Source organism: Balearica regulorum, chromosome 17 (assembly GCF_011004875.1).
Source record: "Balearica regulorum gibbericeps isolate bBalReg1 chromosome 17, bBalReg1.pri, whole genome shotgun sequence".
In the NCBI taxonomy this organism is placed as follows: Eukaryota; Metazoa; Chordata; class Aves; order Gruiformes; family Gruidae; genus Balearica; species Balearica regulorum.
This window is the reverse complement of record NC_046200.1, coordinates 14,876,144-14,898,416: the sequence shown is the minus strand read 5'-3', so window position 1 is coordinate 14,898,416 and position 22,273 is coordinate 14,876,144. Positions and strand designations below refer to the sequence as shown.

Sequence of the window (22,273 nt, the reverse complement as noted above, 5' to 3'; positions counted from 1 at the left end):
CCGCCCCGGGGACAATGTCGCATCCATCGCCCGGCTCTGTGTGTGTGTGTGCGTCCCCCCCCCAGGCAGGGATGCTCTCAAGAGAGGCCAGAAGTGGTACGGTTATAAACATCGGGAATTTTATTTTTTAAAAAAAAAAACCATCACAACCATTAACATCGTTACAGCTCCTCGCCGCCTCCGGGGTTTGCGCACAGCATGCTCACGACAGGGGGGTCGCGCGGGTTTAGTTTTCGTTAAACAACCGTTTTTAAAAGGGGGTGTGGGTGGGAAAGATAACTCGGCACGCTACCGTTGAACTTGGTTTTAATGTTTCTCCACAAACGGTGAAAAATACTAAAGTACAGACAAGGAATAATCATAATGTTGTGGCCAACATTATAAATATGGAATTATAAATTTAAAACATTTTCTGGTTTAAAAAATAAATCTGGTAGTAAATGCAGCTCTGCGGTGTCGGTCTCTAGTAGGGCCGGTCTCGGCGCTCCTGGCGGTGCTCACCCCTGCGAGCGGAGGGACAGGCCGAGTCAGTCGCGGCACCCCAGGGTGTGTGTGTCCCCCCCCGCCCAGGGACAGGTTCTCACCTCCCCCCCAACCCCCCCCATCCCCCTTCCCCGGTGACCGAGGTCCCCCCACCCCGCCCCGCTCCCCGTACGTACTTGTCCATCTTTCCCGGTCCTCCGCGCCGTCCGCCTCTGCCTCCGCCTCCCATCTGTTCCATCAGGGGTCCCGGGGGGCCCCCGGGTCCTCCCCCTCCTCGCCGGCCACCTCCTCCGTAGCCACCTCGATCCATACCCCGGCCTCCTCTGAATCCGCCTCTGTCACCACCGCGGCCACCTCTGAACATGCCACCGGGTCCCCCACGGTCCATCAGGCCACCTCCTCGCCCGCCTCGCATCCCCCCGGGGCCGCCTCTACCGCGGTCTCCGCCTGGGAGAGAGGAGAAGACCCTCAGAGCGCTCCAAGGGGACAGCCAGCCCCCTGCCCGCCCCATCCACCCGGCACATCCCGGCACTGCTGACCGGAGAAGATCCGGGAGCAGCTGGGAACCCCGAGGGCGACCAACGCCGCAGGGGAGCGCAGCGAGCGCTCCTCACCCAGCTCCTCCTCGGGGCCAGGAGAGACGGGGTTCGTTAGGAGGGCACCGCCTAACGAGGTGAAAGCGGCGCTTTGGGGAAGCCAAGGGCTGAAGTTGGCCCCAAGGAGGAGCCCCGGGGGTTCGAGCGGGACTGGAAAGCGCGGGAGGGCCCGAGGGCAGAGCGGTCCCGACTCCGTTTTGCAGCTCCAGGAGGGATGAAGCCCCAGTAGCTCTCGGGGCTGGAAAGCGCCGCTCCCCGAGGAGCCCAAAACCGGGCGTGAGGCAGCTCGCTGGAAAGCCGGTGCCTCCGGCCCCACCGGGAACTCAACCAGACACGCACCTGGGGGGGGGAAAGGGGGCGGAAGAAACCCCTCCGGTTTAGGAGCCTTGCACTGGTTACACTCCGTTCTCCAGGCGAAGTTCTGGTTTCCGCATCCCCTGGGTAAAAACACCAGTTAGCAAAGAGCGGGAGCAGCGTTCCGGGCTGCGTGGCATCAGGAAGCGCCGCGTGGCCGTCAGCAGAAGGGCATGCAGGAGACACCAAAGCCGGTCAGCGGGGCCTGGAGAACGTCGGCCGGGCTGCTTGTTCAGCCACAGCCCCCCAGCAGCGACACCCGCCCTCCCTCCCGGCTCTGGACCGGAGAAAGGAACTTCCTCAGAAGGCCCAGCGAGTAATTTTGGGGAAGGTCTGCACATCCTGGGCAGCACCTCAGACAAAAGACCCCTCCTCAGGGCTCTGAGGTAGGAGTCGGCTGTTGTCACCACGTGGAGTGACCAGAGGTGCCAGGCTGACGCGGAGCTGCCGCGACGCGTGGAAGAGGTGGGCGACATGGGATACTCACGGATTGGGACACTGCCAGTCGCCAGCTCGGTGCTGGACGCTCCCGCTGGAGGGGTTTCCCCTGGATCCCCGCGGTCCTCTTGAGGAGAAGCCACCCCTGTCTCCACCTCTGCCTCCCATCCGGCCCATGGGGCCGCTCGGGCCGCCGGGCCCGCCCGGACCTGCAGGGAAAGCTCCGTTAGCTGCACGGGGCACCGGCCACGGCTGCAGGACAGGGCTGTGCCTCTGGCCGTGCTGAACGTTACCTCCGCGCAGCGGGGGAGGCATTCCTCGCTGCTCGCGTGGGGGCATCCCGCCTCGCATGCTGTTCATCGGGCCCTTCTTCCGTGCGAGGGTAACTTTGAGCTTGCTCCCCTGGAAATCCTTCCCTAGGAGAAATACAAGGGCAAGAGCATCACTCTCTGCCACGAGTTTACACTGCTCACCAGATCCTGGGATCGCACGCGACTGCACCGAGTCAGCAGCAGCAGGGGAAGTTTTTATCTGAGCGCCAAAGACAGCACAAGGGCACAAATTCCACCCGTGGGACTGCGACAGGCCCTGGCCACAGGAGGCAACAGGCCGGGGCAGCTGAGGCCAACCACAACCCAAGCACCGCCCTTCTCTCTTCCAGGTAAAACCAGAACTTCTTAGGCAAAAGCCTGACCACCTAGAGGTAGCCTAAAATGACTACCATCCTCCACAGGCTGAGGACGGAAATGCTGACTTCTATCGGACAAGAATTCAGTTCCAAAATCTAGACCAAAGGGATTCTACCCCAAAACACTCCCCCCATACTCACCATCAAACCATTCAACAGCTGTTTTGGCAGTAGACGGGTCATCGTAAGATACCGTGGCATCTCCTTTGGGTTTGCCCGTTTCTTTGTCAATGTAGAGGTTTATCATAGGCTGCCCGGTCCTCTTGTTCATCTAACAGGACAGCAAAACGTCACCTCAAGTCACATCTCCCTGTAAGCTGAGTGGGGATTTACTCTCCTTTGTTCTGCTTCTGACTCGAGACAACTGCGCTTCATTCTGGCGACTCCGTGGCAGAAGAAAGGGCCCCTCTGGCTTACCAGGGGCAGCAGCTACTCTGCCCGGACCACCTCTGCTCTCCCCACCACCCCGAGCCCTCACGCTGTCACACACGGTGCTTCTGCGAGTCTAATCACGCCGCCGAGGGAGAAATTTTGTGTTGGGGAAAGCTTGAGCCAGGCCGTGGCCACCCGTGGCCCATCCAGCCAGCTCCTGGAAACGAAGGGCCGAGACGAGCAACGTGCAGGCGGGGAGGAGGCGGGCAATCCCTTTCCCCCACACCTCCCTCTCACCTTGACAACACCGCATTGTTTGAAGAAATCTGCCAGATCCTCCAGGGTCACGTTATCACTGAGTCCCTGCACATAAACTGAACTGTTGTCCGAGTCCTCATCTGGGTCCATAGGTGGGCCTAGGAGATAATTCACCGTGTCATTGCAGGGAGAGGAACGGCAGCGATACAACCCGATGGAGTACTTTTCATGACGTCATCCCCTCAGCCAGCTGCGGCTTTGCTCTCAACGAGCGGATTTACGAAGCGACCCGAAAACCCGGGCATCGAGAGCGGCGACGCTCCGCCACCTCCTCCAGGCAGGCGGGCAGGCAGGCCCGCGCCGCACCTCGCTGCTCCTGCCACAGACAGACACCCCCACCCACCCAGCGCGAGGAGAACCGCCTGGTGAAACCGCTCGCTTATCACAGGAACACCCATCGGTCCCCCTGCGCTGACCCCCCCCCCCTCCTTTTCCGCAGCGACGTGCCAACGTGGGAAGGTTGACGCATAACTTCCAGACACGCCTGTGCAACAGGAAGGAAAAAGTCGCAAGGCGACAGGCCAGGGGTGGCACGAGAGGCGGCTACCGGACCAGCGCAGGCAAGCTCCAGGCTACAGCTGCCTGAAAAGGGCTTTTTGCAGAGCAGCTCCCCCAGAAAAGCCCCTCTAGTTCCCACGGAGAAGGGGAAGCATCTCACAAACACGTGCGGTTTTCCAACGGTCTGGCTGTTCTGATGAAATCGGGAATCGAGAAATAAATGAAATGGCCGGAAAGAGACCACGAATGGCAGAGCATCCTTGTGCTCCTACGGCAGGGCACGCCGCGGGGCTACGTCTCCCGTGGCTACGGCCCTCGTCCGGAGCAGAGAACGAGCGCAGAAATCTCCATTTCAGGAGCTCGGGAGAGAACGCCAGCAGTTATCGGCAATTACCTAAATCAAGGTCCGGTCCTTCTTCCATGTGTCCTGCCAGTCGGGAAAGAATCATAAGAAGCTGTGTTAGTGCACGCCTTGCAGGCTGAAGAGCCGACACACACAATACTATCTACTTATAACCACCGTTCGATGGCGCTGGTTAAACTCAAATTGACCTGCATTGCAAAAAAACATCAGCAATGCACCTCTTACTTGGTGATCGGTTTGCTATTTTTAGCAGCCTTTCAAACCATTAACCACTATTACGCTTTTTTTTTTTTTTTAAATGCTTTACCAGGCCAATCAGTTTTATGTTCATTAATAAAAAGTTACTTTACAAAAAAAAAAAAATATTTATTAAATCCAAACCATTTATTTTCCCCAAATTACAGAAGTGGTTGCTCAATTCTTCCAAGTTACCCTGTGTCCTGTAACCGCATACCCCTAGGCATTGCCGGCAGTACCCATTACAGTCTTGTTGCATATGTCATTTTAACCACTTAAAACTAATAAAAATTACACTTTGTTCTAAAAACTGACTGCAATTTTTTTTTTTTTTTTTTTTTTTTAACACTATCCATTGTAATGCTCAAAAACTTACCACCAGGCTTATTGAAGCCACCTCGCTCTCCAGCGCTGCTGGGGGGATAAACGAAGAAATGAAGGCCTTTCCCTTTACAAAGCCAGTACCGCTCTGAGCCTCTGCGGCTCACTGGGAAGAAGGGCACTGGCTAAAACATCTCCAAACAATGCATCTGTCTCTCTCTCTCTCATCTCGGCACTATGCCTTTCTTCAGGGCAGCTCGCTCAAATTTCCTTTACATATACGCAACCTCGCTTGTCTGGTTTTAGACACCGCTTTGCTGTCGGTACCCTTGCATTATTTGTATGGGTATTAGCGGTGCAATACTTGGCCAAAAAAAAAAAAAATATATATCTGGTTTTTGAGCGTTATAAATTGGGCTTTTCGCTTCAGAGAAATCGTGAGGTCGTTCGCTGGTCAACTCCCTCCCCTCTGTGTGTACATAAAGGTGCACCCTCAGCCTCTCGCAGCACGAGAGCGAAACGAGCCCGCGGGTCCCTGACATTAACAGTTAAAAAGGTAGGAGACAACCACACGCGATACCTACAATACAGTTCAGATGACATTTCCGCTAAAAACCTCGGTATAAAGCCATACATTCAGGTCGTTACTGAATTTAACAAGTCTCTGTGGAGGGAGAACTTACAGAATACAGCGGAGGCTCGAAGGCCTGGGGTGCAGCTTTGTGGACACAGCCCAGAACGGAAGATTTCGGCACGCGCCAATGCAAACCGAACGGCCGCAGCTTTCGTCGAAAGCTTTGGCTGAAGCGTTCAGCTAAGACCGCTTTCAAAAGCTGGTTAATTAGGAAAATGCCACCTGAAAAGGATTTCGATGTTTCTCGCTCTTTTTTGGAGAGACGAAAAAAAAAAAGCTGTTTGGAAGGAGACGAGCAGAGGAGGGAGAGCACCGCCTGTTTTCTAGCAAGTATTGCACCTCTAATACTGGAAAAAAAAAAGTCGTCAATACACAGTTTCAAGCTGTTGCATGCAGCTTTGCCTCCTTTTGTTAAAGTACACACCATTTACGTAATGTCTCTCTTTTTAAACACAGACGTTTACACTTTTTAACGTTACACAATTCTAAAGTAGTATACCTCCTCTGGTTTTATTACCAAACAACAAGTACGCAGTTACCAAAGTTACAGAAGGATTCCATTTATACAATGAATACATTTGGTTAAAAATATTCTATGTATATTTTTCCTCTCCATATGGACACCGTGTCTAGTCCCACTTTTCATTATGCTGCCGGCTGAGTACTGAGTACGGGTACTTTTTAAGTATTGAAGTGTATACAAGGCTCTCACTTTGTAACCTGTAGCATATAAATGCGACAAAGCATGTTAAAAAGTTTCCATGTTTAACAGCCAATGAAAATATAAAATAATTGAGTCAATGAAAAAGGGCACGTTAATAACATCGAGCTCCTTACCTGCCGGAGACACTGAAATCCATCACCACAGCATGATAAGAAGGGCCGAGTTCCCCTACCTGCCCCTTGGCGTTCATAGGAAGGCCGCCTTTTCTATGGACAGCAGAAAGTCTACGTCCATAAAGCAGGGGAGCCTTTGTAATGGTCTACTCAGGTGGAAATCACTACGTACGCAATTTAAGCTCGGATTAGGGCGTGAAATCAGAGACAGATGACAAATCTTTTGCATGAGAAGCTCCGAAGGGGCTAGAAATTTGAAGATGTGATGATAGACATTTCAGGTGTCTACATCTACTTTAAACCATTAGAGATAAATACATCATGGGTGAAATCTTTATGCAGAACCGTGGAACTCTGTTCCGCTCGAGCCAATTCAAGCCACATGTGGTCCAACACAGGCCAGTCTTTTTTCTTGTATTTCCGTACACCGGTAGTTGTATTTCTCCGATAAAGATTTCATGCCACTTCAATACATTTCGACAGAGCTATGCAGAATGGGACTATCGATTGCCAAACTCTGGTTGCCACCAGGTTGTCAAAGACCTTTAAGAAGTTGCCTAGGGAGGAGAAGCTGCCATTCCGTTTGCAACGCAAACGCTGTTCACCCCACGCCACATATCCAGCGTGCGCACCTAGGGACACTCTGCATAGCTCTGAACGACGGTGCGAAGGGATGGAACACACACAAAGCTACATCTTCCTTCTCTTAGGAGCCTTTGGGATTAGTCCTCCTTCCTCGCCGCTAGCAAAACGAACATCACAGACAGGGAGACACACTGCTGACCTGAAGGCACAGGTTTCCCAAACCAGATTTTGCCATCAGTTAAAATGGCCAAACTGATTTAGACCACCCGAAAGCTCCAAGGGGGAGCAGTCCTGGGAGCCAAGCCACATCTCTTGACTTTCTCGGGGTCTTTCTTTCACGCTCCAACCAAGCTCTAAGTGTTCTGGGCCACTCAGAGTCATGGCTTCGACAGCAGCGATCTGCCCCGGGGCATACACTTACAGACGTAGCTCCACGTGCTACTGCTAAGGTGAAGAGGCTGACGGCAGAAGACGGGGCTGACGCGAGGCCTCTGCCTTGTACATACCTGAACTGTCAAGGTCCCCACTGCCGAGGCACAGGGAGTGACTCCCGGACCTGGCGGAAGGTTTGTGTGTGTTCGATCCGGAGTTACTGTTAAACCCCACAGAGGATTTCACCTCTGTGCGACCACGAAGGGAGCTGAAAGTTCCAGGTTTAGCAATACCCCAAACTTCCCCCCGCCCAGGGCCCAACCAGCCGCAGGACATAAAAAAATAAACAGATCCTGCTCCTATTTCCCCTAGGATAATATTTCCATGGATTAGAAGCAATGATGGTACAGAGATGGTCCCCATGGAAGTACCGTTGTGAATGTCAACCTTTCAGTCCCTTCTTTCCATTTCAAATCCTATGGGTAAAACAGAATTAGATAAAAGGAGAAAAGATTTGCTCTTACCCCATTCCACCGCGTCCTCCTCCCCGCCCACCTCTGCTCATGCCTCCGCGATCATATCCCCCTCTTCCCCTGCCCCGGTTATCAGGGCCGCTCATATTCCGATTCTCTCCCGGGCCTGAAAAGCCTCCGGATTCCTGTCCATACACGTTCATGCTGCTAGGATGGTCCTGACGGAACGAGCCTGAGAAAGTTCGTAACAAAAATGTTAGGGAGCTGCAGATAAGAGGGGGTCGAAGCTGCCTGTCCCCTTTTTCAGCCCTGCCTTCAGCACCAGAACAGAATCACAGCAATCATTTCCCACAGCGCTCACAGCGACAGCGTTAATTTAAGGAGAACGACGCCAAACTTCCTTCAGAGACATCCCACCCCGCAAGGGCAAGGGACACCGGCCCTCTTCCTCCACGAGCACGCGGCTCTGCTGAGCACACTCACTCTGTTGGCCGTAGCTGCTGCTCTGCTGGCTGTACTGGCTCGGGGCCTGGCTGTAGGATCCCGTCTGGGGAGGGTAACTGGTCGGCGGCGGCTGCTGCCCGTAGCTGCTCTGCTGGCCATAGCTGGTCTGTTGTCCGTAGGTGCTCTGTTGCCCGTAGGTGCTCTGCTGGGAGTAAGTGCTCTGATCGTAACTGCTTGGCTGTGTGGAGGAATAGCTGGAAGACAAAAGCGTTGAAAAGATGGCAAGATGAGCCAATTCACTGGCAACGTGCATTAGGCTGCGGAAGTGGCTCACACTAGATGGTAATGCAATTATAAGCCATATGTCGCGTTGTAAACCATTTAAAAAGGTGAAGTCATTCTACGGAGGCTTGTCTGGCGGCAGGAGACAAAATAAACCTGGTCGACTGCTAAAAGCAAAGCCCATGCAGCCATTCACGATTTATTCATACTGCTAGAAAGAGGCAGAAGCGCCAGGGAGTGGCAAGGCAGGTAACAGGCTCCCTTCTGCCTCAGCACTGAAATATTTTCAGCCGATGGATAACAGAACAGTTGCCCCTCACACATCTCAGGCTTTGGGAATTTCAAAATAGAGACTTTAGAAATCAGCACGTTAAAGACATCAGAGGGGAAGAGGTGAGCTCCTTGTCAAAGGCACGTGTAAGGAGGCAGCAAAGGGTCCGTGTAACACACTCCCTACCTAGGAAAACATCTTAAAACCCTTTGCCATCGTTACACCTTGCTACTGCAGGTACGTACGCAGAGACAATTACGCACTCCATCACAGCCACATCTTCCCTGTGACAAGAAGTACCCCAATAAGAACCACACCTTCCTCCTCCCAGGACACCGAACCTCCTTTTACATCTGTTCGTTTAAAATCCCTGGAGAAAACCCCCTTTGCCCAAGCTGACCTGACAGTTCCCAGGCTAGCTGTGCGAGGCTTAGCCCGCTGGGAGAGTTACCTGGTAGGAGGATAGGAGGGAGGCGCAGTGACCGGCTGCATGGGGTAGCTGGCAGGCACCTGAGGATAGCTGTAGTTGCTCTGTCCATACCCTAGGCTGGGCTGGCTGTAGCCTGTCGTACTCGACGGCGGCTGGCTGGTCTCTGCTGGTTTGCTGCCATCCTGGGGTCTACGGAGCAATATTGAACAAGAAGGAAAGATTGGTGTGAACCCCCACCTCTGGAAGTAACGAAGGCGCTCGGATCCCACCCCCCCCCAAGACAGAACGGCACTACCTATGTCTTTGGGAAGTGTTACAAGCTGGCACTGCGTCGGTGTCAGTTGCTCCGGCAGAAGCCAACGTAGGTTTATTAAACACTAAACATTTTAGCGCATGCTGACTGGGCATTTGCACGCTCCTCTGCCATCAGGAAAGGCCCGGGCAGCATCCTGAACAGAGAGCACTACAGCTTCTGTTCACCAGCTGCGTTACGAAACCGAAGGCGAGGGATGTAGACTTTGGCTCTAGAATTGAGTCGAGGATGTGAAATGGCCAGGAAAGCAGCCAGCAGCACTGCCCCTGCGCTTGAGCTGGTTTTGCACAACGCTTGGAAACGATGAGCTCAAAAGCAGCCAGAAACGCTGTCAGTTAAATGCACCATTGTTTGGTTTAGAATTCAGTGCAAACAGACATTGCCCCATATACGTTATCCGATGAAAGGGAAAGGACGTTGGGGGTTGGACTAGATGACCTTTAAAGGTCCCTTCCAACCCAAACTATTCTACGATTCTATGTTTAGTGTTAACTCTCAAGACCTGAAAATAAAGAGAACCACGTGATTTGCATGTCTCCTTCTTTTATATTTGTCCCATACTGTTTATAATCTCTAAGTGTTTATCAGAGCGGAGTAAAAAGAGTTAAAGCTACTTTTGTTGTACAAGCCAGGAAAAAAATATTTTAAACGATGTCAGGATTCATACTTAAAAGTATAATCTGGAAGATACAGAGCTGTGCCAGGCTCCGCCTTTCCTTACTGGAGTGGTTGCTATAAACATCAGGTAAACCAAAAAAGCAGTTTTTACTGACTATTAAACAAGTTTCCATTACGTACGCTAAACCTTTCATATCCTGAGCAAACAATTAAACTAAATATACTATTGACAGCGCCCAGATTGAAAAAGGAAATTGTCTTCAGCATCTGCATCCACTCCAGAAGTCAGAGTATGTAAGAGCACCCTGCCTGACCCAGTGACTCAAGATGAGATCAGACTGGTCCATTTTCTGTTCTACGTTGTGAGTCAAGAGCCCATTTTTGCCGCTGGGTTGCTCTCCGCAGCTCTCAGTAACGGTGCTGACTCACCGCGCCGGAGCAGAACCTACCTACGCTGCTTCCTCCAGCCCTGAAACGCGAAGAGATCAGATGCAGCGAGAGCAAAGCTCAAGCGCGACAGGCAGAGAAAAGGTGTAAACAAAACCAGCAGGCCCCAGTTCAGCTGGTGGTGGCGCTGGGGTTCTCCCCAACAGCCTTAGGAGGAAGAGAGGAATCGGATGTTACCTTGCGGGAGCGGACGCTGCTGGCTGCTGCCCGTAGGCTGGGTAGGCAGGCTGGGTGCCGTAAGCGGACGGTGCTGCGTAAGAAGCCTGGGTGGTGGTAACCGTAGCGGTGCTAGTATCGTAGGTGGCTGTGCCGTACCCCTGGACGGGCTGACTGTATGCTGGGGGAGCAGTTGGGGTGGTATAACCTAGAAGAGACGACAGCTTCATCAGATTAGATTGGTGACCTTTGCTCGTCACGTTTCGGACTACTGCGCTTCTGTTGACGGCATATCAGACCTCGGGTGCAGCACCAATTTTACCACTGCAAAAATACCACAGATAACCTTAAAATGATGAACTAACTCACCCCACCCCTTCGCCTTCCTCAGAGAAACCCTCTGCCTTGGGAAGCCTCAGTCTGCAGCCCCAGCTCTACCCTCACCACCCAAAAACCACGCTCCGCGGAGCTTTCTGGAAGCCACTCTTCAATCAGCATCCAAAGGCTGTTTGTTTACAGCTACTGAAGCTCATGGCTAATGTAATAAAGTGCATGCAGGGCAAGCTGAGGCATGCAGCGTCTTCTGAACGCAGGAAGACTAAACAAAGCTCCTGTCGGCCCTAAAGTGAAAGAAATCCAATCATTTAAGAAGTATGGTCCCATCCTTTCAGCTTTTCTGAAAAATAAAAGCACAAAATGGCACCAGGCTGACTTGACAAGTCTTTCTGAGCCATTTATGAAGTCTTGTTTTAAATCAGTAATTCTGGAAACAAAAGAAAAGCACTTTGCATTTGCTTTAACTTAAGAGAAAGGTCAAAAAAGAGACGTAAGGTAGCTCCTGATGTTTTCTTAGAATTTCAGTTTGCTTTAGTAAAAAGCTTAGAGCTCATGCATTTATTTTTGAACAGTTTTACAAGAATATCGAAGATCCCGAAACAGCTCCATTTAAATTAGTCTTTCCAGCAGCCGCCGCTGTATAATTTAGCCAACCGTTTGGCTTGTCACAAAGGTGAAATATAAACCCGGTATTAACACGGTGGCTTTTTATAGTTAAGAACCTTGCGAGCAGATTTTCAGATTATGAAACAGAGATTTAAGTGAAAAAAAGATCAATTAAAGATCTTGTTAGCAAAAGCTGACTTACTAAAAATATAAAACATTGATTGCCAAAGAGGAGCCAACTGGTCTCAGTCTTATTGATGTGATCTTAATTGCATCAATTAAAGTAACAGCTTCTCCATCGCTTCTTATTTTTAATAAACATTGGACACTTTTGACATATTCTTCCTTCTAATGATACAACATTTTACGCAAACTGTGCGGTAGCTTTTTATTTCAATTCCCTAATTTGCAAAACCAAATGTATTTCCAGCGGAATATAGCATGCCTTCCCAAAAGCACCGCAGAACTTCCACATCCTGCTGTCCCTGCTACAAAATCAGGACCCTTCCCTACGGCTCTCTGAATCAGCGAGTAAAGAGGAAGAGAAGCGAGAAGAGGAAGTTTGCACAGAACGTTAATTAAAAAAAAAACAATCTGCAGCTTTCTGTCCCGAGTGTCGCTCTTGAGCTTTCTGGTTAGCCTCAGGATCCTGACGAAGGGACAGGAGCCTGTCTGCTTTCGTCACCTGCAACAGCTAGCTTAGGAGCCCCTGCCCGCTCCCACAAGCCTCATTCCTCCTGCCCTCGCCCCCCCTACGCTACCGCCCTCCTGCTGAACGCCGCAGGCTGGAAACATCAAAGCGAGAGAGTAAGCTGGTCTCCCACCAGGAAGTAACTTGCACGAATCACAAGCAAATTGGTTTTCATGGTCATTATTCCTTTTTTGCTGAAAGGTTCTCTGAAAAGTAAAGTCCTGTTCCGAGTGTTGCCAAGCAGGGTGAATGGGATGATGTCAAATGGGAAAAAATGAGCATGATTTTTAGAGGCTCAGACAAATTTAAACAGTCGAAACACTTAAATGTGAGCAACCACAGCATTTCCACAGAAAGCACCGACACCAGAAGTTAAAGGAATCCTTATTTGAACTGGCCAAAGCCTGACCACATTCTACAACAGTCGGCAGTGAGCGCTGCTGAAGCCACAGCCCTGCCCTGGGCTGTTCTCGTCAGACCCAGAGCCACAGGGTGGTTCTGCCACATCCGGGTCCCCTTTCTCGGCACTGTTACCAGCAGCACTAACCTCTCCGATCAAGCAAGCAAGCAGGTTTGCTAACGCCTGGCTCTGCACAGTCAATAGAATAAAAAGGAGGAAAAAAAAAAAAAATCCTGAATTTTAATGCTTCAGCTCTAGATGGAGTGTTTCCCTTGTGCAAGTGTGCTCAGCAGGAAGGGTTTGTACCAGAAAAAGAAAAGCCAGCGATTTAACATCCCACTGGTTTGAATTTTCATTTCAACAACTTCATTTACTCTGAAAATCCTCAAGAACTGTATTTTTGAGGGGGCCATTCAGGTTACATCACTTCTCTCTCCTCCCCCCTCCCCAGTTAGTAAGATAAACGGCGAGTCTGCAAAATAGCTACTGTAAGAAAAAGGTAACAGAAGAACTTTGACAACCTGTTTTAAGAAGTCCAGTTACGTGGCTCAGTTTCCTCTCAAAGGCTGCAAGAAAAACCCTTACTCAAGTCTAGGAATTCTTCAGGTGGAGGGGAAGCTTGCAGGATTTGGTCCTCAGAGCACATCAACTGAAAATACTGGATTCAAAGAGATTTATTCCGAAATAAGCAGGCTTTACGTCAGCTAGGACAAGTTTTTGAAGGCTTCTCTCTGATGCAAGCAGCATGAAAACCTACCCATGGGGTCTGCGTGCCAACTCGCGTTTGGCACGTGTATTTTCTCTGCTCCATTTTGGTGCAACAGATTGATGTGGTAGCCAAGACACCGATGGGTGCATTCATTTCAAATCCTGAAACATCAGAAACTTAAAATATACATAACCCTAAATTTCACAGGTAAAAAGAGAAGTGGGAGCTGGCTGTCTTTAGAGAGTAATTCCCAGTTAGCTGCTTAAAGGAGATTCATACTTGGACCTTTGAAATGATGTTTTTGCCCCCAAATGACGTTGTTAGAAAGCCAATAACCCTAACAGATGCAGCTCTTTATTTACTCTTGTAATTTGTGCTTCTACACCGCAGCAATTAAAGAGCAAACCATGACCACAGATCCGACGGTGCCGATTAATCCCCTAATCCAGTTGGCGTCCAGGGAGCCGCAGAGGAGCCCGCAGAGGAGCCCGCAGGCTCCCGAGTAACAAAGGGACGAGGTGACTCCAAGAGACCTTTCCCTACAGCCCCGGGGAGGGAAGAAACGCAACCTGGGCGGTAAGTGTCACCTCGGGCAGCCCAGGAGTTGATGGCAGAGTGCTTGGGACAGAAAGGTGCCCGGGCAGGCTAAACCAGTCCTCCTTGGAGGCTCTGAGGTGACGCAGAGGAACCGTCTCTGCCGTTCCTGCAGAGTCCCGAGAGTGTATACCTGCACAGGACTTCTATTTCCCTGACAAAAATAACATTTTAACCAAAAAATAGGTTGTTAAGACAAAAAAAGGCGCTTTGCTTTTAAGTCATTGCAGACATTCTCCTACTACAAAAAGGCGATGCCTAGGAAAAATAAATTCAGGTTCAACTGTAAAAATTGTACTTCTCTTACGGCACAAAGATGTATGCTCCAGGCAACACCCCGGGCTTTATTTAGTATGAAAGGCAGAGCCGGAGAGAGGGAGACAGGCTTTAAGCACTACGAGTCTCATTTGCACAGCTCTGGCTCCTCAAGGAGAGGCAGGTGTAGGAAGAATAAACACAACCTGGCACTCTGTCTGGAGAATAACATCAACAGTTCTGCCACACACCAGCGCTACGTGGACTGAGGCAAATCGTACTCGAAGGTCTGATAGGATCTTTTGTCTGACCACTTCTTTTCTTTTTTTTTTTTTTGATAAAAAGAAAATGAAGCTTTTCATCCAAAAAAAGGGAACCTGTGCAGAAAAGGTGACAAATATTATTCCTCCAGCAAATATACTCCTAAGGGAGAAGCAAACACATAAACAGCGCAGCTTCCTGTGACCCCTGCAGGGCTGGAGTCAGTGGTAGGGATTAAAGGACTCAAACATTTCTAAGAAAGAAATTTTGCAAGTCCACAAATCCTTTTTGCTGCTGATTTATGTCTATATACTTTTAAAGGAAAGAAAAATAAACACCCTGCAGATAACTCTCAGCAACGCTGGCTAATGGCTACTGGCTCTCATTCTGCAGGACATGTGCTAATTACCAGGCAGAAATTTTCCTCATCTGCGTACAGATGTTCAATATTTGAAGTGCCATATAACTGGCTAACTATAGGGTATAGACTATAGGTTACAGACTATAGGATAACATTTTCTCTCCACCTCTTCCTTGTGAAGCATTCTCCAACGGCTTCTGCAGCCAGAGACCACATTGCCTGTCTGTTCTGGTATTCCCTTGCTTTGGGAAGTGTTTAAGAAAGCTCCCACTCTAACAGACATTTAGAACATCTCTCATAACAAAGGATGAATCTGCAGAAAACAGCACCCAAGGCATTACTTAGAGGAAAATGCGTTTTCTTTTTCAAAGCCTCCTGAATATTCAGCCCGAACATACCAGAATCGAACGATGTCTCAATAGTTTTTTTCAGACATTAAGACACTCGTACGTACAAAACTCCAGTTCAAAGAGCACACGTTGGAATAGTTTACAGCGTGTTAACGAACATGTGACGTATGCGTCTGCACTGGAAATCCAACGACAACATGGAACATGCAAAGGTGGTGGCTGGGACGTTTGGACGTGTCCAACCGTGCTGTTTACCCTTTAGGGTAGGACAGTGGGATTAGATTCACCCAAAATGCCTGGGCCTGGCTGTCATTAGCGCTCAGGAAGTTTGATCCATAAAGTACGCCACTCGGAGACTTTACAGACGCGGAGATGGCAAACAGCATCGCAGCCCAGCAAATTCTTACTGACATTGTGCGGGCGTGCTCTGACGTTGGACGTTTTTAGAGCTAAAACCAAGTGACACCTAAAGGGTTAACACCACAAGTTTAGACAGGATGAGACAGCATTTTCCATGCAAGAGTGAGCAGGATAGTCAAACCTGTACTGGTCCCTTCTACTGTGGGAAGCACAAGACAAAAAGTAGAGGGTAAACTATCAGAACAGGCATACATCACTTCCACTGATTTGATTTTCAGGCAACCAAAGCGCTGAGGACACCGGTTCTCAAGAGCAGCCAGAGCACACACGCCCAGGGCTCTGAGCACAGTACGCTCTGCAGCCACGCTCAGTTCCGCAGCGTGAACCAGCACCCAAAACGTCCCCTGAAAAAATTAAACGGGCATGTTTTCTTCGCATCATTTGAAACTGCCCTTCGCTGAAGGCAGGCTCTTGAGGAAGGAAGCTCTTTCCACATCAGAGCTGCCCAGACTAATTCAGTATGGCTTGGCTCGGAGTTCCCCAACGCTGACTTGAGCTCAAGTCTCTCCCCAGGTAAGTCAAGCCTTGCAGGCATGGGGGCTCTTACCGGTAGGAGGCTGCCCGTAGGACGTCGCATACGCAGTCTGCCCGTACGTCGCAGTCGTCTGGGGCTGTGTGTAGCTGACATCGGTGGGTTGTCCGTAGGTTCCGTAACTCTGCCCATACGTCTGCTCCAAAGATAATACAAAATTTAATTTGTGACCAGAAGTGACTCACAGGTGTTGCAGAGGTACACACAGACTGTTTCGGTGATGTACACAGACTGGGGGACCTGTGTTACCTGATGTACTGAAAGCAATCAGAGTCAAGCCAAGGCTACTGTGAAAGTTTGAGCGCTACTGCAAATTTCAGTTCAGATCTGTAACGAAGTTACAAACGCAGTTTTTCAATGCCAGGATCAGAGGGGCAGCCTCTTACATTTTCACAATACACTTCTGCTTTATGTAAAGCGAAGCATGAAAGCGTCCAGCGCTTCATAACTGCCTGGGCACCCATCAACACTCGCAGGTACCTCCCGAGGGCTAACTTGAAACGCGAGGAGTGGGACTACTCAGAGGGCAGAACTACACGAATTAAAACAAGTCAGCTACTTCAGCATAAAACTGCTTTAGCGTTCAGTAGAGGAAACCTACTTAAGCTTTCAACGAAGTTACTCTGATTATTCCTCATGTCCACTGGCCAATAGTTTCAAAAATAGGAGCTTATGTAGGCACCCGAGGATGAGATCAGTGGGAGCACCCGAGTGCTCGCCATCGCCAAACTGTCCCCGTTACTGCTCCTCCCGTCCCGGTGCCTTTGCATTCAGCGAGAGATCAGCGCCCAACTCGCACCTTACCCGGAGCTCATTTTCATGCCTAGACTATCACTAAACAACCAGTTTAGCGATACACTTGCCAGCCTGCTCACATTTGTCCTTCCGCGTAACCTGCGGAGTTGTTAGCAGTTCTTGCAATTGTTCTGTCTCAAGACGCTTATTCAAAATAAAAATCGCCATCGCCTTCATTTAAGCCGAACCAAATGCCAAGACTGAAGCTGTGCTCCTCCTGCAACGCTGGTATTTTTCACAAAGGGCTTTCTTACCCTGCCACAGGAACAAGCAAGCGCAGTATTCATGCAGCCTCACCTGCCTCGGACCGGCTAGCGCAGGCAGGTGCAGGCAGCAGCAGGCAGCGTGGCAGAGGCAGCCCCAGCAGGCACGGGAAGGCAGCTCCCGCTCAGCCGAGCTGTTGCCACAACCAGAATTGACCGATTTGAAGCTGCTCAGTAATGCTCCAACATGACAACGCGGTGGGTTTTATCTCCGTAATACAGACATACTTTTGGGTGGATGGATTTTCCCTTCAAAAACCTCTGTGGAGAGGCAGGGGAAAATTAACCTACACCACTTCTAAGGACAAAAGTTTACTTTTGAAAACATACTTGGAGTGCGTATACAAATGTGTTTTTAGTAACTTGTATTCTAAGGATTAAAAATAAGCATGGTTTAATTAATCTCTTAAAGATCATCACCATTTTGCAGTCTAGCCAACTGAGAGTATTAACAGTTTTAGCAACAATACCTCCGTGAAAAAATCTAATGGCAATTTAACCCCCCATTCTAAGCTTTTTCTCTCCTACACACTGCTGAGTAAACACCCACCAACACGGTGGTGTCAAACATACACCGCGAATTAGGCTCTTAGAACCCTCTGGACAACAACCACCTTAGGCTAGGATATATTAACAAAGCAGGGGACTGTTGAGGCTCCTCGACATTCAGATTGTTTTCACTTTAAGAAAGCAGTTCAGGCTGCGTGGGAAGCTCCAAGACAACTTTTAATGACAGATTTTGACGCTGCCACTCAGCGTTTTTCATGGCCGGCAGAGCCCCGTGTAGTTTACTGGAAGACGTGATTCAGCAACAATTATAAAACTATCTCGTGTTTTACCTGGGTGGTCTGTGCGTATCCTTGAGCTGGCTGAGGTGCATATGCGCTGTAGCTGTAAAATGAATTTAAAGACATTTATAATTCATCCCCGTGTTCCTGACTTGTGCAAAACATATATCTCAAGGCAATTTCCATATATCCAAATGATTTCTGCTGAAATACTATGGTAATACAATATCTAGAAGCTAAAGGTAAACCATAGGATTTGCAGACATACCTGAGTTAAGACTAAACCACAATTATTATATACGTATATTACATCTTTTTAAAACAGAGAGGATAAGACCGTAATGCTACTTACCCCTGCTGAGCTGCGGCTTGACTATAGGTACTATAATCTGCAAGAAAAGAGAAAAAAAAAAAAAAAGGAGGGGAAAAAGGTTGACAAAGGCTTAACAAAATTAACAGTGTAAGAACACAGCAGCTGGAATTTCCTCCTGCAGCTTGAAAGAACTGCTATAAACCGCTGGAAATCCAGTTTCAAAAGAGTGTAAGGTAAATGCACTTTTTCAGTCTTTCTGAAGGAAACAAAACCTCTCTTCCCTTCATTGTTACTGCTGTTTGCAGCAGCAACTTTGATCTCAAATGACCCTACTTTAATTTAACTGCCACCTTGGATAACACCCAAGGGGGCTGGCAGGAGGGTGTTTTGTTTTGGAACAAAAGAAACACTGGGGCTGACACAAGCCCCTCGCCCTGGTTTCAAAGGGCCAGGTTGCAAGCTTTTGGGTCTGTAGAAACCACACCACACTTCACTCTCTCTATTTAACTTTCAAGGACACAAACAAATGGCTGAAAAGTTTTAACACTTGTCCCCTAGCAGGGTTTGAGATGGGCAGCTAGCAGTAATTCCTTTCTTAAAGCCCCAGTCCATGCCAACACCCTGATTTAGAGAACTGGAATTCTGAAAATCCAAGCAGAAAAGTCTACGCTGAACTGGTCTGCTGGCGGGAACGGAAAATGCGTCCCCATGGCAATTACAAGGCTGTATTTTAAATGATTACAGCCCCTCAATGTACACTTTCCCTCAAAGTCACCAAGTTACTCCAGTTCCCATCCAAACGTCTAGAGCAAACGATGAATTCATCACTCAGACCAGACCTTGACAGCCAAATTCCAGCTCTCCCGGGACCAGAAAAATCCTGAAGACAGAGATAAGCAATGAGTTCAGACCTTGGTCGTATCTGCTGTTCGGGCCATGGCATTTGCCTCAGCTGGAGGCAGAAGTCGGACATTAGTAGAGATTTTCTCAGGCAGAGCCAGACAGTCCCACGGGGGAAGAGGTTTCAGTGTTTCTATCGCGATCACATCTCGAGATACGCTGATCTCAGTCAGAAAACTGAATTTGAGGAACCTGACACCTCCCTACACCCTTCAGTTATCCCTAGGTTGTAAGGATCGCTTTAATGCCTTTATCAAGGCATTCGAGCAAAAGGCTGTTCGCAAACAACGGTGAAGCAGCACCAGGAATAATTTTGAAAATACTCTTTTCATCCACCAGCAGCCCCTGTTTCTTGGGGCTGTGGATTCATCTCTAATACAGCTTTCCTCTCCTCCTCCTAATCCCTCTACGCGAGCTCGCAGCTTTTCCTCCTTTGCACTTCCCTCCGCTGATACCAGAGCTCAGACCCTGGAGTGCATGTTGATGGACAAGGAAAGGAAATGTCATGACTCTGGTAGTGATTTTTGACAGATATTAATTACTTCGACCTTGCACCAGAGCGCAGGAATCAGTACAAGTACAGAAGGAAGATGACTGAAATATCATGTACAATAAAAAGACGCCAAACTGCTAACCAAAAGCTTCTACGCTCCTGAGACGCACCGCACAAGTTGTTAAACTACTTTGGCACCGCTCCTGCTTTCCTTACAGGTTGTCATGTTTAATATTGAAAAATCTCGCTTGTTAAATTCAGGGGCGCTGCTCTTTTTTTTTTTTCCGTCTACACGTGGCTCCAAGCCCGCTAAATCCTGAGTGTTAAAAACCATTAACGCCCATTCCCCCTCATCCATCTTCTCTCTCCTCCTGCCTCCTTGTACCAGCACCGCTCCATCCTCCCCCACATCTCGCCGTACGCCCTCCTCTACCCTTGCCTCCTCTTTTCCTAGCCTCTGGCTACCAAATCCTCCCTATTCCTCGTTTAAGTCTCATTTTCCGCACCCTGTTGGGTTATCTCCCCAACCTTCGGCCCTCGCTTGTAGACCCCCAGCAACCTACCACCCTCCTGAAGAGTGGCCAGGACCTTGAGTTACGTATGTGGTCTTCAATTACAGACCCATCGCCCATCCCTTTGTACAGCCTTCCCCCAGTCCTACCCAGACATGACGTTTTCCCCTTTCTAAGATTTAAATCCAGGTGTTGAATTTGCAATTTATCTCCGGTAACCTTCTAATTCGCTCGAATTTAGATTAACGCAAAACATTTAAAAAAAAATATTATGGTTCATTTAGTTAAAACCATCTCCGAGCCTTTATTTCCAGTGGGAAATTAATCTTCATCCTTCTATTTCACGAGGCTCAAGAGCACAATAGCGCAGCCGAAAATAGCAGCTCCCACGGAAGAACATTTCCATGTATTAAGTGGAAAGACAGCTGTATTTTTAAACCCCATTTTGACAATTCCACTGGCACATGTTTCTTTAGTAACTGTTTGGTTTTTTTTTCTTTAAAACCTCTCCAAGGTGATATTACTCATATTCCCTCACACTCCGTGGCCTGTGACATTTTCCTCTGCAGAGAGGTCCAACCTTCAGCTGTTGGGCTTTAAGGCTACTTTAAAGACCGATGTTGCCACGGTTGGTACATCTTAATTTTAACCTATTTGCATCCAGTCGGAGCCCTCCTGTAAGAGTACGTTTCCTTCTATGATGCTTCACCGGCTTTATTAAAAAAAAATTACATTTACACCAGAAACCATCCTGAAGAGCCACCAGAAAAGCCAAAGGCACGGAGGAAGCCTTCAGCAAGGGCAGCGATCTCCTGAAAGAGCGTAACTCAAAGAACCTTCTGGGGCTGGAGCACCAAGGATCCGCTATCGCAAACGACCCTTTAACAAACACCCAGGAGGGAGAATCCGGGCGCTGCAACCCCAGGGAGGCACCGGAGGCTCCCGGCCACCGCGGGGACTGCGGAGAGACGGGCTGGGTGCGGGCCAGGACGGCCACGAAGCCCGCAGCCCGGCCGGGAGGGAGCCCGCCACCACAGCGCGGGAGGGCCGGGCCCGGCGCCTCGCCCCGCCGTGACAGGGCCGCGGCCCGGCCCCGAGGCGCTGCCCCCGCCCCGCTCCCCTCAGCCCGGGCGGCCTCGGGACGCCGCCGGTGGTCCCAGCCCCAGGCTTAGGCTCAGCCCGTCCTGACGGGCGCCGGTGCAGGAGGCCGCTCCGGCTTCAGCCGCTCCCGCGGAGGCCCCGGGCCGACCCGACCCCCCCCGGCCCCGCTCACCCGTCGACGCCATTTTCTCGCCTTCCTCCTCCGCGCTCCCAACGTCCGGCCGCCGCCGCTGCCCCGCACTGCGCATGCGCCGCCCGGCCCCGGCGGGCCGTACCACGGTGGCGGCGGGGAGGGCACTGAGGGCGACCGCGCACCGAGGGCTCGTCTTGACCCGCCCCGCCGCTCTCCCGACGGTTCCCGCGAAGAACCGAGACCGTCTCGAGCCGGAGCGACTGCTGCTGGGGAGGGCAGTTCTCCCGCGGCGGTGGGCGCTCCCTCCCTCCCCCCCCCGCCGGGCCGCGGGATGGTACGGCCCGAGGCGGTTAGGGACCGTCGCGCAAGAGCCGTTCGGGCCGGGAGGCGGAGCGCAGGGCGGGGCTGAGGGGGCGTGATGTCATCGCCGGGCGTCACGCGGCAGCGAGCGGCGCTGCTGGGCCGTGCGTGGGGCGGCTCCTGACGTCACGCACCAGCAAGCGGCGCCACGCGCTGCACGTGCCGTCAGCGCCCGAGGGCACGCGGTGTAATACCACCTGACATCACGCTCCAGCGGGCGACACCGCGGGCCGCACATGATGTCACCAGGTGTCACACGTCACGCGCTAGCAAGTGACGCCGCAGGCCAAGTCTGCCGGCGTGCGGTACCCCGCACTGTGCCTGGCATTACGCGCTGCCCGTGCAACGTCACGGCGTGAGCGTGATGGAGTGATGTCACCCCACTGCGCCGCCGGCGGCGTGGTCTCATGAGGCCGGGGGTGGCCCCAGGGGTGGCCCCGTCCCCGGCAGCTGCCACCCCCCGTGTGCCCCCCCCAGCACCCAGCCCCACCCTGCCTGCGGGCCCTGCCCGTGGGCACCCTCCTGCGCCCCAGTGGGTGATGGGGGGCTGCGGCGTGTCCTGCAACGCC

The 22,273-nt window shown here is 50.7% G+C and overlaps 1 protein-coding gene across 5 annotated transcripts; it reads right to left on the bottom strand.

Annotated features, from left to right (window-relative positions):
* Window positions 1-97: 97 nt before the first annotated feature.
* On the bottom strand, window positions 98-21,516 carry EWSR1 (EWS RNA binding protein 1). Of its 5 annotated transcripts, none has more exons than XR_012838195.1 (17): window positions 21,384-21,516; window positions 18,245-18,281; window positions 17,944-17,995; window positions 16,062-16,182; window positions 10,553-10,739; window positions 9,019-9,186; window positions 8,054-8,268; window positions 7,622-7,802; window positions 4,725-6,023; window positions 4,142-4,174; window positions 3,229-3,347; window positions 2,701-2,830; window positions 2,165-2,287; window positions 1,921-2,080; window positions 1,419-1,516; window positions 660-930; window positions 98-503 (listed from the first exon to the last, which is right to left on the bottom strand). XR_012838195.1 is itself a non-coding variant. In XM_075770190.1 (17 exons), the coding sequence occupies exons 1-17, from the start codon at window positions 21,457-21,459 to the stop codon at window positions 464-466; spliced, it is 2,052 nt and encodes a 683-aa protein (XP_075626305.1). In that variant the 5' UTR covers window positions 21,460-21,516; the 3' UTR covers window positions 98-463. The 5 variants fall into 5 exon arrangements, 4 of the variants coding, with proteins under 4 accessions (XP_075626305.1, XP_075626303.1, XP_075626302.1 ...); XM_075770190.1 differs by having other exon boundaries at window positions 4,725-4,762; window positions 16,062-16,185; XM_075770188.1 differs by having other exon boundaries at window positions 4,725-4,759; window positions 16,062-16,185; window positions 21,384-21,512.
* Window positions 21,517-22,273: the final 757 nt, after the last annotated feature.